The sequence below is a fragment of the Heterocephalus glaber genome, unplaced genomic scaffold (assembly GCF_053883595.1).
Source record: "Heterocephalus glaber isolate CG9 unplaced genomic scaffold, H.glaber_assembly_v1.0 deba00000738, whole genome shotgun sequence".
NCBI classification, from domain to species: domain Eukaryota; kingdom Metazoa; phylum Chordata; class Mammalia; order Rodentia; family Bathyergidae; genus Heterocephalus; species Heterocephalus glaber.
In genome coordinates, this window is record NW_028258161.1 from 15,293,211 (window position 1) to 15,310,546 (window position 17,336).

Here is a 17,336-nt window from a genome sequence, read left to right on the forward strand (position 1 = left end):
AGAATATATTTTTCCTTTCTGAATCTATAGCTAAAGGTCAAGCTATTATCCTGGTAACAGTTCCATTAGGAGTAATGATGTGAAAAGAGGTATTGCACTAATGCACTGGGTTTCCTACTCTGTTAGTAGTGGGTCATTAAGAATCATAGTAGGATAATTTGCATTCATCCTTAGAATGCAATAGGTTCTAAAAAGAAATTTCCCTCCTTTCCTATTTTAATATATTAAGGAGAAGTGAGGGCTAATTTTAAATGAGTCCAAATAATCTGAACAAGTGGAATGAGGCCAACAACTAAACTAAATAGAAGAGTTTAAGCATCTACTCTGCTTAGTATTATGTGAGGTCCCAAGGCACAGGGAGACGTTAAGTCACCAGGGAAATGACCAATGCTCGAGTCGATCCACACACGAATAATGACGTTCCCAGATGCTTGCATTTGTCTGAACGATGTCCTTTAATTATTTATAAATAATGAATAAGCTTGTGGTGGCTGGGCAGATCCTTCCCTAGGAATGAAGCTTTTAATAATCATCAATGAACGTGGGGGGAGTGTCTGACATGCTGACTATGCCACCTGAGAACCTCGCAGACTGGCCATGGTCCTCAAGCGCTGTCTGTTGGAAGGACTTCTCATTAGGGTTTTTCTGGCTATCTGTGCTGGAAAAGCAGAGTAAAGACTTTTCAAGGATATCCTGTAATGCACACACGTTAAGGAGTAGGAGTAGGTTTGCAGAGCTTTAACTTCACTATGGAATCCTCTAGCAACTCTGACCTTAAAGGACAGCCCACCTTTGGATACCCTGGCTGAGGTGTAAAGTGTCACACAGGCAAGTGGGAAACAAGGTTTCTGTCAAGTGGAATGGAAATCTGCATTCCTCAGAAGACCTGCCAAATTCTGAGCACCTGAAGGGGTGAGGGGAAAGACTCTGCTGCAGGTTCTGGGTGCCAAGCAGGGTGACACAACTGGGGACCCCTTACGGATGGGGAGATGCACCAAAGCAAGGGGCACCTTGGGCCTCTGAGTGAAAAAGCTCACACCGTCCTCTCATCCTCCTCCCTCCTAATCTTAAAGCTAGTGTTTAAGCCACGTGTGGTGGGGCACACTTATAATCCCAATACTCTGGGAGACAGAGGCAGGAGGATCAAAAGGTTGCAGCTAGCCTGAGTAACTCAGATCTTGTCTCAAAAAAATAAAAAGGGATGGGGATACAGCTCAGTGCTCTCTGGATTCAATCCCCAGTGTAGGGGATGGGACTGAAGTACTTGAGGCTTCCTATGTGCTAAGCACTTCACATTGGGACCTTCACAGTTACCCATGGGGCAACTACCATGACCCTGAATTACAGATGACAGAATCAAAGTATGGCCAGGTAAAATACTGGCCTGGGACTGCCCAGCCAACAGGAATTATTTTCCACATAAATTATTTAATTTAAAGCTGTAAATAAGTACACAGGTATTGTAAAAGAAAAACAGCTGAATTCTAAATACAACCCAAGCAATAGGTAAACAAATCCTTCCACGTTAAAGGTGGGAATTAACCACGCAATGGAAGTGTAGAGGACAACCAGGGAGAGAGGACTCGTGGGCCCAGCAGACCCCTGGTCCCACCCCCAGATCGATGAGCACATGAAGGTAAGCTATGGCCAGGGAGGATGGAGGTACAGGAATCGAGAACCCCAAGACTTGATGCATGGAGATGTGGAGCCGAGCACTGCACAGAAGGATGAGCTGGGTCCTTGTCTTTTCTCAGAATAGCAGACAACTAAAGAAGGAGCAGAAGCAGTGCTGTGTGAGTATGTGTACAAGGTCCAAGCCTGAATGGCAAGGGATGGAAAGCATGTGAAAGAGCCAGCTGTAAGGACAAGGAGGAAACAGATGTGCAAAGAGAAGCATGGATGGAGCGAGAGAGAACACAGCTCATGAGGCATTTTCTATAGGTCAGAGGAGAACCCGACTCTCATGGCACTGCTGATTCCACACAGCCTCTCCTCCACTGCCTCCCAACCTGCCCCACCGGCCTTCCTGTCACCAGCCTCTGCACACCCACAGATTCAGAAGCCTGTCACAGGACCCAAGGGTCATTTGAGACTTGACTATTTCAGCAGATGGTTTCTCTCCTCTGTTTTGGTGATTCTTATTAAGACCAATTAGAGTGAGGACGCCTTCTGATCCTGTGAGTGGCTTCACATCTGGAACCTGAACACCACTGTGCTCTTCTTATAAAAATGCCATGCATTCACTCAGGGAACACTCATCTAGTGCCTGTGATGCACAGGGCTGGGCCAGGTGCTGGTGCACAGAAGCGGCCTCCTGCTCAAACAGCTTGCAGTGAGGCGGAAGGGGAAGAAGGAAGAGGTAAAACAGAAGGAAACACAGTCCCTCAGGGCAGGCGTGCCTCAGGCCTGCTGGGCTGGAAGTGGGGGAAGCTTCTGGATAAAGTGATGATTGAGCAAAAACTTAAGAAAAGCGTACAGGTGGAAGTCTCCACAGACTCCAACCAGAAGCCCACCTGGACAACGTGGCGGGGGCACGTGGGCCCCAGCCAGAGGCCCACCCAGATACCACTGGAATTGGCACAGTGGTGAGCAGCAGAGAGAAGGCCTCTCCAAGGACTGTTGAGCCTACTGGGAGAGCAAAGAGTTACCTCAATAAAAACAGAGCAGACTGCATCAGTTGAAGTAAGAAGACACAAATAAACAAGACTCAAAACCAGACTTCCAGATCACCAAAGAAAACCCCAAGGGGCAATGAGGTGGAAAAATCTGAAACTTAACCACCTGGACTCCCTGAACTGGCAACAAAAGAGGATCTGGAAAAAATAAAATCAGAAATAATTTCTCAGATAACAACAGAGATTGTGTCCATAGTGAAAGACACGATTAATAACTCTAGAACAGACACAGATAAAAAACTGAGCTGAGGAACATGATGGAATCCCAGCATAGGAAACAAATGCAATCCATAAAAAAGATGCAAAAAGATATCCAGGAGATTACAAACTCCACTGAAAGTTTAGGCAGCACAATGAGCCACTGTGAGAACAGAATATCAGATACAGAAGGGAGTATTGCAATTAGTGACCAGGAAAAGAAAGATTTCTTAAAAATAGCAAGGGACCATGAGAAATCATTCCAGCAGCTGCTAGACAATGCAAAAAAGAATACCATAAGAAGGATCAGAGTCAATGAAGAAACAGGAGAGAGTGCAGATGACATAAAAAAAAACTGTTCGCCCAAGTGATGGCAGAAAACTTCCCAAGCAGGGGAAAAGAATTTGACATACAGATAAGTTAGGCATATAGAACTCCAACTAGCCATGATCAAAAAAAATCTACACCTAGACATGTAATAGTTAAGATTCCAGAAACCCAACAGAAGAATAAAATACTACAAACAGAGAAAAGAAACAAATCACATACAAAGGAAAGCCCATCAGAATCACAGCAGACTTCTCAACACAAACCTCAAGGCAAGAAGAGCTTGGAGTGACGTATTTCAAGTCCTAGAAGAAAACAACCTAGATTGATGTACCCTGCAAAACTATCTTTCAAAATTGATGGAGAAATAAGATACTTTCACAACAAAGAACACCTGAAGAACTTCATGAATACTAAAACAGCACTCCAAAAATTTTTAAACAAAATCCTAGGAAAAGACAATGAGGATCACAACCCGACAAAGCCCAGCAGAATGAATCCATCAGGCAAGACAAGAAATTAAATGCAAACGGGGAGAATCCAACAAGAGGAAAAGGTCATGACAAGGATAAATCAATATGTATCAGTTATAACCATCAATGTTAACAGTCTCAATTCATCAATCAAAGACTGGAAGAATAGGTCAAGAAGCAAGATCCAACAATATGCTGCATATAAGAAACATACTTAATTCAAAAAGAAACTCATAGACTGAAAGTTAAAGGGTGGAAAATAATACTGCATGTGACAGGAATTCCCAAAAAGGCAAGAGTAGCTATCCTATTTGCAGATCAAATGGATTTCAAACCAACACTGATTAAGAGAGACGAAGAAGGACACTACATCCTTGTAAAGGGAACAATTCAAGAGGAAGAGATGACAATCATAAATATCTATGCACCAAACACCAGGGCACCCAACTAAATAAAACAAATATTAACGGACATGAAAAATCAAATAAGCACTAATAATGCTGTAGGACCTCAATACCCCCACTGTCACAAATAGATAGATCAACTAGACAAAAAATAAACAACGAAATACTAGAATTCAAACAAACTTGAACAAAAGGACTTAACAGATAGATATTTACAGAGTGTTTCACCCCACAAAACCAGAATACACATTTTTTTCAGCTGCACATGGGATGTTCTCCAAAATAGACCACATACTTGCTTATAGAACATGTATAAGTAAATGCAAAGAAGCTGAAGTTATCCCCTGTATATTATCAAATCATAGTGTGATGAAATTGGAGACAAACAGCAAAATAAACCACAAGAACTTCATAAACATGTGGAAATTGAATAACACACTCCCGAACAACCAGTGGGTCACAGAGGAAATTAAAGAAGAAATTAGACAGTTTCTACAATTAAATGACAGTGCCAATACAACATATCGGAATTTATGGGACACAATGAAGCAGTCTTGAGAGGAAAATTCACAGCAGTGAATGCTCCTATTAGAAAAACAGAGCAAGCTCAAATAACCTAATGCTGAACCTCAAGCTTCTAAAAAAAGAAGAAGAAGAAGACAAACCCAAAGCACATACAAGGAAGGAAATTATAAAGATCAGAGCAGAAATCAATGCAATGGAGACTAAGAGAACGACACAAAAAAATCAATGAAAGAAGGAGGTGGTTCTTCGAAAGAATAAACAAAATTGGCAAACCCTTAGCCAACCTTATCAAAAAAAGGAAAGAAAAAGCCCAAATCCATGTAATTAGGAATGAAAAGGGTGAAATTACAACAGACCCAGCAGAAATCCAGGGGACCATCAATACTTACTTTGAGAATCTATACACCAATAAGATGGAAAACACAGAAGAAATGGACAGATTTCTATATATATATATATGAATTACCAAAGCTGAACGAAGAAGACCTAAAAGTTCTAAACAACCCACTATCAATCAACGAAGTTGAAAACATAATTAAAAACTTACAAACGAAGAAAACTCTGGGTCCTGATGGCTTCACTGGTGAATTCTACAAGACATTTAGAGAAGAACTATTGCCACTACTCTTTAAACTCTTCGGTGAAATTGAAAAGGAAGCAATACTCCCAAATTCATTCCTGGAACCAACCATCACTTTGATTCCAAAAGCAGAGAAAGACCCAACTGAAAAAGAGAACTATAGGCCAATCTCACTAAGGAACATAGATGCAAAAATCCTCAATAAGACCCTGGCAAACAGAATGCAGATCATCATCAAGAAGATCATACAACCTGACCAAGCGGGATTCATCCCAGGGATGCAGAAATGGTTCAGCATACGCAAATCAATAAATATAATACACTATATTAACACAGCCAAGTACAAAAACCATATGATCATCTCAATAGATACAGAAAAAGCATTCGACAAAATCCAACGCCCATTCATGATAAAAAGAAACCCTACAGAAAATGGAGTAGATGGTCTTTATCTCAACTTGATAAAAGCTATCTATGAAAAACCAATAGCCAACATCATACTAAATGGTCAAAAACTGAAATTCTTCATGATAAAATCATGAACAAGACAAGGATGTCCACCATTACCACTCCTGTTCAATATAGTTCTGGAAACATTAGCCACACCAATTACACAAGAGAAAGAAATAAAAGGAAGGAAGATTGGAAACAAAGAAGTTAAACTGTCATTATTTGCAGATGGCATGATACTCTATATAGAATACCCCAAGAACTCCACCAAAAGTCTTCTAGACTTAATAACCAAATTCAGTAGAGTAGCTAGATACAAGGTCAACACACGAAAATCAATAGCCTTCCTGTACATGAACAACAGACTCACTGAGAGAGGAACTAGAGAAACAACTCCTTTCACAATAGCATCCAAAAAAATGAAATACCTAGGAATCAACCTACAAAAGTAATCAAAGACCTCTATTCTGAAAACTACAGCACTCTGAAAAGAGAGATTGAAGATGATATCAGAAAATGGAAAGACATCCTTTGCTCCTGGGTAGGAAGAATCAATACAGTGAAAATGACCATACTTTCAAAACTGCTATACAGATTCAATGCATTCCCAATCGAAGGCCCAAAAGTGTATTTTACAGAACTTTAGAAAACAATCCAAAAACTCATTTGGAACAAGAAGAGACCTAGAACTGCCTAAAAGACAAGACAAGGGAGGGGGTATCACAATCCCCAACTTGAAACTATACTACAAAGCTACTGTGATAAAAACAGCATGGTAAACCAAACAAAAAACCCCAGCATAGTCCTGGCAAAGAATCAGACCTGAGGATCAGTGGAATAGATCAGAAGATGCAAAAACAACTCCAGACATATCAGCCACCTCATCTTCAACAAAGGAGCCAAACACCCTCACTGGAGGAAAGAAAGCCTCTTTAATAAATGGTGCTGGAAAAATTGGGTTTCATCTTGCCAAAGACTAGATCTATATCTCTCACCATGCAGTAAACTAAAATCAAAATGGATCAAAGATCTGAATATTAAAACAGAAACACTAAACTGGCTGGAACAGAGGTTAGGTAAAACTCTTGAAGACACTGGTGTAGGAAAAGATTTCATGAACAAAACCTCAGTCGCATGTGAACTAGCACAATCAACAAGTGGGATCTCTTCTTATTAGAAAGCTTCTGCCAGCAAGAGAAACCACCAACAGTGTGAAGAGACAACCCACAAAGTGGGAAAAAATTTTTACCAGCTGTTCCTCAGACAAAGGTCTACTATCTAGAATAAAGAATTTAAAAATAATCAGACTTCCCAAATTGAAAGATCCAATTCAAAAATGCGAATCTGAAATGAACAGACATTTCTCAGACAAAGAAATAGAAACAGTAAATAAACATATGAAAAAATGTTCAACATCACTGGTCATTCAAGAGATGCAAATGAAAACAACACTGAGATTCCACCTCACTCCAGAAAGAGTGGCTGCTATCATGAAATCAACCAACAACAAATGCTGGCGGGGCTGTGGGGAGAAAGGAACCCTTCTCCACTGTTGGTGGGAGTGTAGACTGGTGCAACCACTGTGGAAATCAGTATGGAGATACCTCAAAGAACTAGGACTGGACGTCCCATTTGACCCAGCTATTCCCATACTGAGTATCTTCCCAAAAGAATTAAAAGAATCATACCACAGTGATGTATGTGCTCCCGTAGAGTGGTACAGTTTGTAATTGCTAAAACTTGGAAACAGCCCAAATGCCCATCAACTGGAGACTGGATAAAGATGTATTTTTTTTTTTAATAAAATGGAACTACTACTCAGCCATAAAGAATGAGAAACTAGAGACATTTATAGTTAAATGGATGCATATTGAGGGCACACTCAAGTGAAATAAAAATAGGACACACATGTGTAAAAACCAAATATTTTCTGTGGTATGAGGAAATGAAAGTGTAAATAAGGATCAAAATGTATAACAGATAATATGAAATAGGAAGAAAATGGGCAAAGGGGAAATGGGAGGGGTGGGGGAAAGGAAGGAAAGAAGGGAAAGGAATAAATATGAGAAAAGGAAAAAATGGAAACAAAGTCTTTGTAAGTAGGGAGGGGTGGAGGGATTGAAGGGAGGGGAGCAGAATGGGGAAAAAAATAAGAACCAAGATATATCATGTAAAGGTACAAATTCCCAATGATGAAATGTCATCATATTGTATTCTTAAAATGTACCAATAAACTTAATTTTTAAAAAAAGAAAGAAAAGAGTAGAGGTTAGGTAAGCAAAAGGAGGAGAATGTTCCAGACACAGGGCAGGGCTGTGCAGACCAAAGCTGCAGACTCAGTGTCCTGAGGCGGGGGCTGCAGCCTCACCGACCACACAGCTCGGGTTTACACCCTGACAAGGAGCAGTACCCAGCCTGGGTGAGCGGATTCCACCAGTGCAAGGGCAACAAGCGAGCTGTGTCTGCAGGGCGGAAACAGCTGCTTCAGTCTCAGCGGCTCTCCAGCACCCGCACAGGCTTGGGATGGGAAGTGAGGTCACCTGAAGAAACTGATGTCCACACTCCTGGGTCCACACAAAGGGACAAGTGCACTGAGGGCACTCTGCAGGCTGAGCCGGGAGTCTCAAGGCCAGCTCTACCGATGAGCTCCTACTGAAACACAAGGGGACAGCAACAAGAAAAGCAGGGTCAGACCCCACCAACGCAGCAGCGGACGGCACTAAGCACGAGTGCAGTGACTGAGGACGGATTTCACCATGAAAACTACACATATAACAGTTCAAATTTTAAAAGGCAAAGGGTAGCTAATCAATAAATTAATATCACTGAGTAGCACGGGGGGTGGAATTACTCAGATGGTAACACAGAGACCATGGGATGGAAAATACAGAACCAATTAGGAGAGATGAAGGACAGAACAAAAAATTTCAAAAAACACAGATAGCAGAGGGAGCAAATGGAAAGACTAACAGGAACGCAAAATAAGTGTGAAAAGTAGATGACAAATTTCCAGAATCGATGAGTCATGAGTTCTTGGTTCCAAGAAGCACAACAACCAAACAGATTAATAATAAAAAAACATATACACCTCGACCTGGAATAGACACTGAGAATGCCAAAGGCAAAGAGATCTTGAAAGCAACCACAGCAAAGAGCTCATCCACAAAAGAACAGGCCAATAGCAGCTTCACAGCTGCAGGATCCCAAGACCCTACAATCTCTTCCAATTGCTCTGAAGACAATAAAGGAAAAACAACTTCCATCCAGAACAAAGTACCCAGCTAAATGCCATGACATGATCTGACAGCAGTCGTGAAATAAGGGCACTTTCAAAACAAAGAGGGAAAGAAAAGACCACACAGATCCTCGTTCAGAGAATTACTAAATGCTGTACTCAGGGAAGCTGAAAACTGAACACAGAGGAGAGGCTGGGGAGGAGAGGGAGGACCAGTCAGAATCACACAGGCTGGGCCACGAAACCCGGGCAGCGTGGACGGCAGGCCGAGTCAGCATGTGACAGGGGCAGAGCCAGTCAGTGCTGCTCAGAGAGGCAAAGTCAAGCTATGTTTCTCCGCTCTCCGTCACATTTCAGAGAAGGTAAACTTTAGCTGGATTATGGACCTGCATATTAAAAATAACAGCCTTAAAACTTTGTCGGGAAAAATAAGACCATTTTTCCATTGTACCTTCATATCATCAGAGGAGGGAGGATTTTTCCAGAATGGGCATAAAAAGCAGAAAGCAAAAAGGAAAAGAAATCTGATCGTCAAAGCTGGACTTTGGTCTGATGAACACCGACATGTGCGATGCGCCCCGAGACGGGAGAGGAGGGCAGGGTTTACACCTGTGACTGACAACTCAGCTGAGACAGCGAGAAAGGGTGGCCACGGCTAAAAGATGGGAACCCGCAGAGGAGGGGCAGCCGAGGAGGGCACCGTGAAGGGATCCCACCGAGTCAGCAGTCAGGGACTCTGCCGCTGAGGTGCGACCTGAGACTGGTGGACACCAGGTAGGGCAAGAGCCAGGGAAGGCAAGGCAGGCGCCAAACACGGCGCCACTTCAAAGCTCAGGGGTGAGGCAGGGCGGAAGCTCGCCCTCGGTCTCCTCGCCACACTGGAGGTGAGGAGGACACTTATTTCCGCCTGGTGGCCTGAAGACCTCGCGGATGGGGACGTGCCGTTCTTGAGGCAGTCTGCGAACGAACAGGAAAGCTTCTCCCCAGACTGTGCTGTAGAAGTGTCAACACTGACCAGACTCCTTCTAAACGTCTCCTGGGATCAGCAGCAAAAGCTATCCAGGAAAGCTTAGGGAGGCAAGGGTGGTGGTTTACACCTGTGATCCCAGCACTCTGGGAGGCTGAGGCAGGAAGACTGCACACTTGAGGCCAGTCTTGGGGATTGCAAGCTTGGGGACGTAGCTCAGTGTGAAGGACCTGGGTTCAGTTCCTAGTGCCATAAGGAGGGAGAGGGGAGAGGGGAGAGGGGGGAGAGGGGAGGGGGGAGGGAGAGGGAGAGGGAGAGGGAGAGGGACAGGGACAGGGACAGGGAGCGGGACAGGGACAGACAGCGAGTGTGGGCGTTCAGTAAAGGGCCTGCAGGGGTTAACCAAGAGCAGACATCAGTCTGTCTCACCCTCAGGTCCCTGACCTTCCCAGCCAAGGCTTGCCTGAGAGCTCATTATCCAGTGATTTTTTTCAGTGACAATATCTAACATTCATCTAGATTATAAGCCCAACAAGGGCAGGCAGATCATTTCTCTTGTTCACTGCCAGCACGTAATAGGAAAACATGAATGTACTGTTCACCAAAGAATAAACTAAGAAATTTTACTTAACTTGAAGGAACTGACGGAAGAATTTCTTTAGTAAATAGCCACAGGTCCCAAAATACATGAGGACTTGAAGTTCATTTCTGATTTGGTTTAACAGCAAGGCTTTAGCACAGTTCATCAACTAGTGCACCTCTAAGCGAAGGTTTTAGATTAAGGAAATACATACAGTATTGCAAATAATAATGTATTTATGAATGAAAAGAGAAGATGCTACTGAGTTACAGATCTGGAGCAGCTGGTGCCTCCTGGCTGCTGCAGTTTGCTGGTACCAACTCAGCATGCAAGCATGGTAAAAGCTGACCATTTCGGCCACCTAATACTCAGTGCTGAGCGCTACTGCTCAGGGTGGTTATTTGCAGCTGGTGGTTGTAATAAAAAGGCCCCTAGATATCCATAACATTGATTACCAGCTATATTCACTGAATTCTGTTGGTCTACTTTGGAGAATTTGGATTAAAATTTCTGAACCATTGAATCCCTGAACTGGAAACTTTAAAAATTGGTCAAGTTCCAATCTTTCCTAGAGAAGGTGATGTTTTAAGTGCTTCAGTTCGTGACAGAAGCAACTCTGCACCCCACAATGCTCCCTGCATCATCCCCAACCTGGAAGAACTACAAGATTAAAGCACCTTGTTTCATTACAGCGACTGCCCATGACGGAGGCCCAAGGAGGCTGGAGGAAAACAAGCACATCCCTTGTCTTCCTGCAGCTCGTTTTGCTCAGAGGGCATCTCTGTTCAGAAAGGAGTGCCGCAAAGCGCCTGCGGTGGTTTCTCAAATTAAACAAAGTTAATCTTAATTTATATCCATTTAAGAAAGCCCTCAGCAGAGCTCATTTATAATACAACAACTGGGAAATACAATTAACACTTTCCTTTGGCAAGCTGTGCAACAACGCACCTCTGTTTAATATGTCTGGTACCGTTCAAAGGAATAAATTATACCTGGGTAACAACAGGCTTTGATGTAACAGGCTTTCACTGTTTAGTCCATTTTTTAAGCAAAAAAATGTGCTTCAAATCATAGATTTATAAGGACTCCACTTGGAAGGCAGCTTGGAAATATTAGTATAATTCATCTGTTTTATAGATCAGGAAGCTAAGGCTCAGATAAAGGAAAATTTAAAAGATTGGGAATCACCAGAGCCGCACAAGTGTAATGGCCTGCACACCCCAGCCCTGTCCGGAGCCCCTGCCTCACAGAACACACCTCTGCTCACCTGCTCTTTAGATAAGGGTCTGATAAGGAGGAAGACTGAGTTTCCCTCAGTTTTTAGAGCTAGGGCTTTGGGTATATGAATTTTCAGTTACTCCACGAGGTACGGAGTTCACCCCATTGCCAGCTAAGTCTGACCCTTACAGCGAAATACAGCAGGATGACCGCAGATCTTGATCTTTAGAGGCAACCGGGCTGAGAGGAGAGCCAGGAGCTGTGGCCACAGGGGTCTCCCACAGGCTCACAGTGGGGGCTGGGAAGGCTGATGCCCCAGAGGGAGGGTTTTGCTTCCTGTCTTTTCACACCACAGCTGCTCCCCTCCAACCGAGATCAGCTTCAGGAAAGCTCTGCACTCACGTTCTGAGACACGACTATCAAGTTCTCCGACCTTTATCTGACATGCTGTCTTTGAGGCACCAATTTGCTATGATGAAGAAGCTGAGAAACAGAGAAACACACAGACTGCTGTACTGAGAAGTCTTGAGATAGCAAGGACAGGAAATGGCACAGGAAGCCTGAGGATGGATTCCATTGTTGGGATTTATTTAAACGCGAATCCCACAATAAATCTACTGTATTTTGCCTTTCAAAGATAATTACTCTCTGATATGAACAAAAGCATGACAAAGTACACCTTCCACACTGATATTGTGGAGGTTTTTTCTTTGATATTTGACAATAATTAATGCTTTCACAGCCAATGAATACAAATTTGGTTTTATTTTGGGATCTCCTTGATGTTTTTGATTGACAAGATTTACACTGTCCTTGATCACTTGTTCACTATACATCATTTGATCTGCCTGTTGCTGTTTCATCTCATCTTCAATATTCCACCTTTCCAAATTTTAGGTACCCTTTTCAACCTGTCATGGGAAAGCTGTACAGCTATCTTGTGTCCTACACACCTCCAATGTAGTGCATCTGGGCTTGGACTTTAAGCAAGTGCCCTTTCAGTGAAGATAAGTTGCCTGGCGGATTCCATCTCTTCCTCCTTCTGTCCTTCCCTTCCGTACTTACTGATCATTAGTTATGCCGGTGGCATGATTTCCTGTGCCAAGGGATTTCCAAAGCGAATATACAACATGCTCTCCACCCACAGGAATTTAAGAGTCTTACTGGGAAGACAAGACGCTCGCACACGAACAGGATGACCATATATCCTGATTGGCCGGGATCGGTTCACATTTCAAACACCTGTTTCCCCAGTGAAATTATTAGCAGCACCATTTTGCTCTTAAAAGCATCTGAGTTTGGGCAATGAACCAGCAGTAGCAAAGCAAAGGGTTAAGATTTATTGCTGATCCATATAAAGGCAGTAAGTACTAGAGGAATTTAGAGGAACAGGCAACTGGTACAGGTAGCTGGAGTCTCATGGTTAAGGTGGGAGGACTTGGGCTGGGCCAGGAAGAGTAAGTTGGATTTGTCTGGAAAGAGGGAAGAGAGAAGAGGAGCACTATGCCTCTGGGGAGAAGAGCAGAACCCGCAGTCCAGAGTCCAGAGTGTGTGATGTTTGAGGAACAGTGTCAAGAATCCCTGGCAAACACTGCAAGGGAAGAGGACTCAAGCTGTAAGGAGGCTGGGAAGGGCCAGAGACTGGACTTGATTTAATGGGCAGCGGGGGGTGAGTGGGAAAAATGACGTCATGATATCTGGTTCTGTAAGTGTTCCTTGGTTACCAGTGGAAGTATGAACTGGAGCGGAGGGGTATTTTACAGTTGGTTTTTGTTTTTGCAGAGCTTCAAAGCAAAGTGACGCCCAGCTGGACAGGGTCAGAAAGTGAGGAGGAATGACTGAGGGAGGAAAGACAAAAAGCATAGGCAGGCTAGGTGATGAAGCAGGATCAGTGGCGAAGGAGAAAGGCATCAAAGGCAATTCTGAATTTTCAAACCTAGACTGTTAATGCCTCTGCTAAAAATGCTTCGGTGGATGCTAGTATTCGAAGACCCATGTCACCCTCCAAGGGGTCACTGTGTGGGTAAAAAGGGCCACACCTAACTCTGGAAACAGACGTGGGCAGGCCCTGAACTCTGTCATGTGTTGTGTGTCATGGGCCTCACGTCATCCCTGGCTCCTAGCCTCTGCCCACATTTCCAACTGGGACTCACCTACAGAGTTGTACCTGGCTAAGCGTCAATATGGCACCCCGGGTGAGGAAAGGCAGAAAGAAGGTACCCATCATAGCAAACACCGGCTTTATTCTGATCAGAGGGCAAGGTTGATGAGACAGTGCTGAGCTTGACTACGAAAAGGTTTCTAAGAACAATTATGGGCTGAGCATGGAGAAGTGTCAAAAGCTAACCCAGACCAGGACTCAAGAAACACAATCTGGTAAGAGGCATCGCGACTGCAGGGAGCAGTCCATGGCAAGACCCGCCTGGTTCCAAAGGCAGTAGCTTTTCTCTTCCAGGGATGCTTTTAGCCTGACAGATGCAGCCACGCCTGCTCTTACATAAACAAGGTTCAGGGGTAGCCAAACTCCAGAACAGTTTTAACTTCAAGTTGAAATGAAGATCTATGCATGCTTAACAGGGTTTCTTATTGGAAGCTCACATACACCTTCAGTTTTTTTTGTGAGTTTACCATCGGTCCATAGTATCCTAGTGACTCCAAATATTCTGTGATCATTTGCATGTGAAGTTTTAGGGCAGAAATACTTGCAAATACCGACTTCTGAGTCTCTCATATCTTTGATGCAGACCTAGGATGAGACAGCCAATATGAGTTTATGGAACTGGACTAAAACAATGGTCACTGGCAACAGTGGTAGGTCCCAGAAAAATGCTACAAGGAAAGTAATTTGATCAATTCTGAACTTTCTATACAATTCTGCTCCCTTAGAAGAGGGAAGAAAACAGGAGAAGGTGGCCTTCTTAGGGTGCTGGTGAGCATCTAAGATCAGCCAAACAATTCAGGGAGTTAAGTAAAAAGGGGCTGGACTATGCAGACAGCATTGCTTTCTATTTCCAGGGCCACCACCAGCCCGTATAGCACTAGGGTGCAGATAAGAAAGGTGCCCTTCCTCAAGAAAGCTGGCTTTAATCTGCCAGAAAGCATCCTAACACACACCAATCGACAGTGTCGGCAGCGCAGCACGGCATGCAGTGCAGTCAGGCAGTAGTGGTCTTGCGTATGTGACAGAAACTTATCTCTTTTGACAGAGGCTGTTCTTGTCAACCCTGATAGCAGTGTTAAATGCAGGTTTTGCGAAAATTCAGCAACTCCGAATTACAGCTGAGTCCTTGGCAGTTAATTCAGAACTGGTTCCCACCCATTACGTAAAAGAGCCCAAGAAAGGTCAATAAAAGCCAACATCTGCTTGAATTTCTGCACGTTTCTACTTGCCCCTTATGTAGGAGACAGATGGGCCTATAGTTTTGAGAAAGAGCAATGATGAAGCAGGCACATTAGACTCACTGTGGTCCCAACTCAAGGATCCTGACCGGTTCGGCCTGGGACGGGGTCTAGGTAGCATTAAGAAGCAGAGCTCTGAGGGTGAACACTTGGTAAGCTTGAGTCCATGTCACTGGCATTATGTTCTTGAAGTTAAGCACTTTAAAGTAAACAGGATGCTGAGAACTCGATGTCTACCAATCAGAAGGGCTTTAAGTAGTTCCAGAAGCAAGTGACTTCCACCTCATCTTTCACTGAATTTAAGCTCCATTAAACATATTATGGACCTTCTGCTAGCCCGCACTGCTATCCCCAGTGCTGGGGATAGAACACAGGGCTTTGCATATGCTAGGCAAATACTCTACCACTGACTGAGCCATACCCCCAGCCCCTGGTTCTATGGGTCATAAATGACAGACACATTTACAGCTCTACTAGGCTGCATGTTCCTGAAAGTTAAGGGCTGTACTTTAATACCTCTATATCACTAGTTTCTAGTTCAAAATGGTAGACAATACATGTCTGTGCCACTAACCCAAATTTCGTACTGCTGGTGATTTTTAGGCTTACAAGTTTGAATGGAACACTACGGAGAATTTGGTGTTCTCGTGCTTTAACCAGTATGGGAAAGTAGCACAGACTGGGTCTTCTGCACTGTACCATCTGGTGAAGAAGGCAGCCGGACAATGCAAGAGATCTCAACCAAGGAGACTTCGACTGAGAGATTGCCGAGAATACAGACCATGATTTTTTGAGACGCACGACAAGGCCTGGTGGGACACTAAATGGGATTTGCCTAGCAATCCAAAAGTTAACCTCAAGTCTGGAAACACTCTTCTTCCACTTGGTGAAGTAGGCAGCCATTCAGTCATGTTCTGAGAGGCTCTGCCCATGGTGTCTGAAACCAGGACCCTTATGTGACATGACAGAAAAAATCCTTTTAAACCCTACAGTTCAAAGAGTGAGGGCTGCTGAGACAATGCTGTTTTTGTTTGTTCCAGAAGAGAAGCAGAACAGTCTTCAGAAAAGGCAGTGCTCTTAAGGATCAGATGAAGGATAGAAAGCCTCATGAGCAGGCTGCTGTGCTCTGCTACAACCAGGAGCTGGAGGGTGCTGCCTCTGCACGGGGCTGGGAGATGCTCAGTCTGAAAACAACCTGCACTGGAATCACCGGTGGTTGCTTGTTCAAACTTCCGATTCCTGCAAGCATCCTATACCTATGAATCAATCTCCGAGGATGGGACGCCAAAATCTAAAGCTTGAACCAAATACTCCATGTGATGCTGATGTACTCTAAAATATGAGAATAACTACAAGAGGGGTTGAAAATATAGGGTTATATGTACAGGACAGCTGAGATCCAACATGACTTGTTTGTCACTGAGCCTTCGTAAAAAGTGGGAAAATATAAACAGCAACAACTAGTTACAAACACAGCTGAGAGATAAGCTATGTTTTTATGTCATTTTATACCTGTTATATAGTTCTATCCTGTGTTAAGGAGATCTGATATGTAAAAATCTGATATCTGATATGTTAAAAAAAGATGAGCACTGATCTTCCAAAAGGACTCTTAAAGCAAAGTATTCGAAAATTGTTTCCAACTGCAAAACATCTAAGCAAGAATTTAATTTATATTCAATTTTGCAATTCAACAATTCAATTTGTTCTATGCAGTATTTGCTTCCTAGTTCTTTCCTTGCAGTTCTAAGGACCAGAAGAGTCTTAGAAGTTTTCTCTCCCTAGAGAAGGGATCACATTTCTATTTCCCCTCTAACATCACAGGACTGATTCTTGGTACTTTCAAGAAAAGACCTATCCTTAAAACCACTAAAGAGATTAAGGTACAGTTATACTCTAACCAGAAACTCACTTTGAATTTGCTTTACACAAATAACACATGACTGGTTGTCACAAACCATTAGTATGGGCACTTCCTAATGGAATTTGCAAAGAATCTCAAAATGCTAAATTTTAAGAGAAATTGAAAGGTGGTATGCCTCTACTTTCAAATGCTCCTTTTAGGGTGAAGTGTGAGAAGAGTGGCTTTGGGTTCAATCTTGATCCACCACTTCGAAGCTGTTTAAGTGAAGCAGGTTTACTTAGTTTCTCACAGCCTCAGTGTCCCCTTCTGCGAGTGGAAACACATCAGACATGTGGAGGAGTTCCCCTCAAAGCTGGCCCTTGCTCTCATGGGGGTTCCAGAACACAGAGAAATCACTAAGAAATACATAATGAATTGGATACAAACCGTGCCCCATTTATT

General features: G+C 43.4%; 1 protein-coding gene across 15 annotated transcripts in view; it reads right to left on the minus strand.

The window, feature by feature from the left end:
* Positions 1–17,336, minus strand: part of Bend7 (BEN domain containing 7) — an 84,665-nt gene that overhangs the window by 15,829 nt on the left and 51,500 nt on the right. Inside the window, exon 6 of one of the 15 annotated variants that reach the window (XM_021242082.2) lies at positions 10,154–14,378. The exons of 13 other annotated variants lie outside the window; for them this stretch is intronic. Coding sequence is in view for 1 of the 2 variants with exons in the window: in XM_021242081.2 (XP_021097740.1) it covers positions 14,320–14,378 (59 nt within the window). In the remaining variant the exon portion in view is untranslated. Of the gene's footprint in view, positions 1–10,153; positions 14,379–17,336 lie in introns of those variants that run through there. One more of the 15 variants, XM_021242081.2, reaches the window with a different exon arrangement.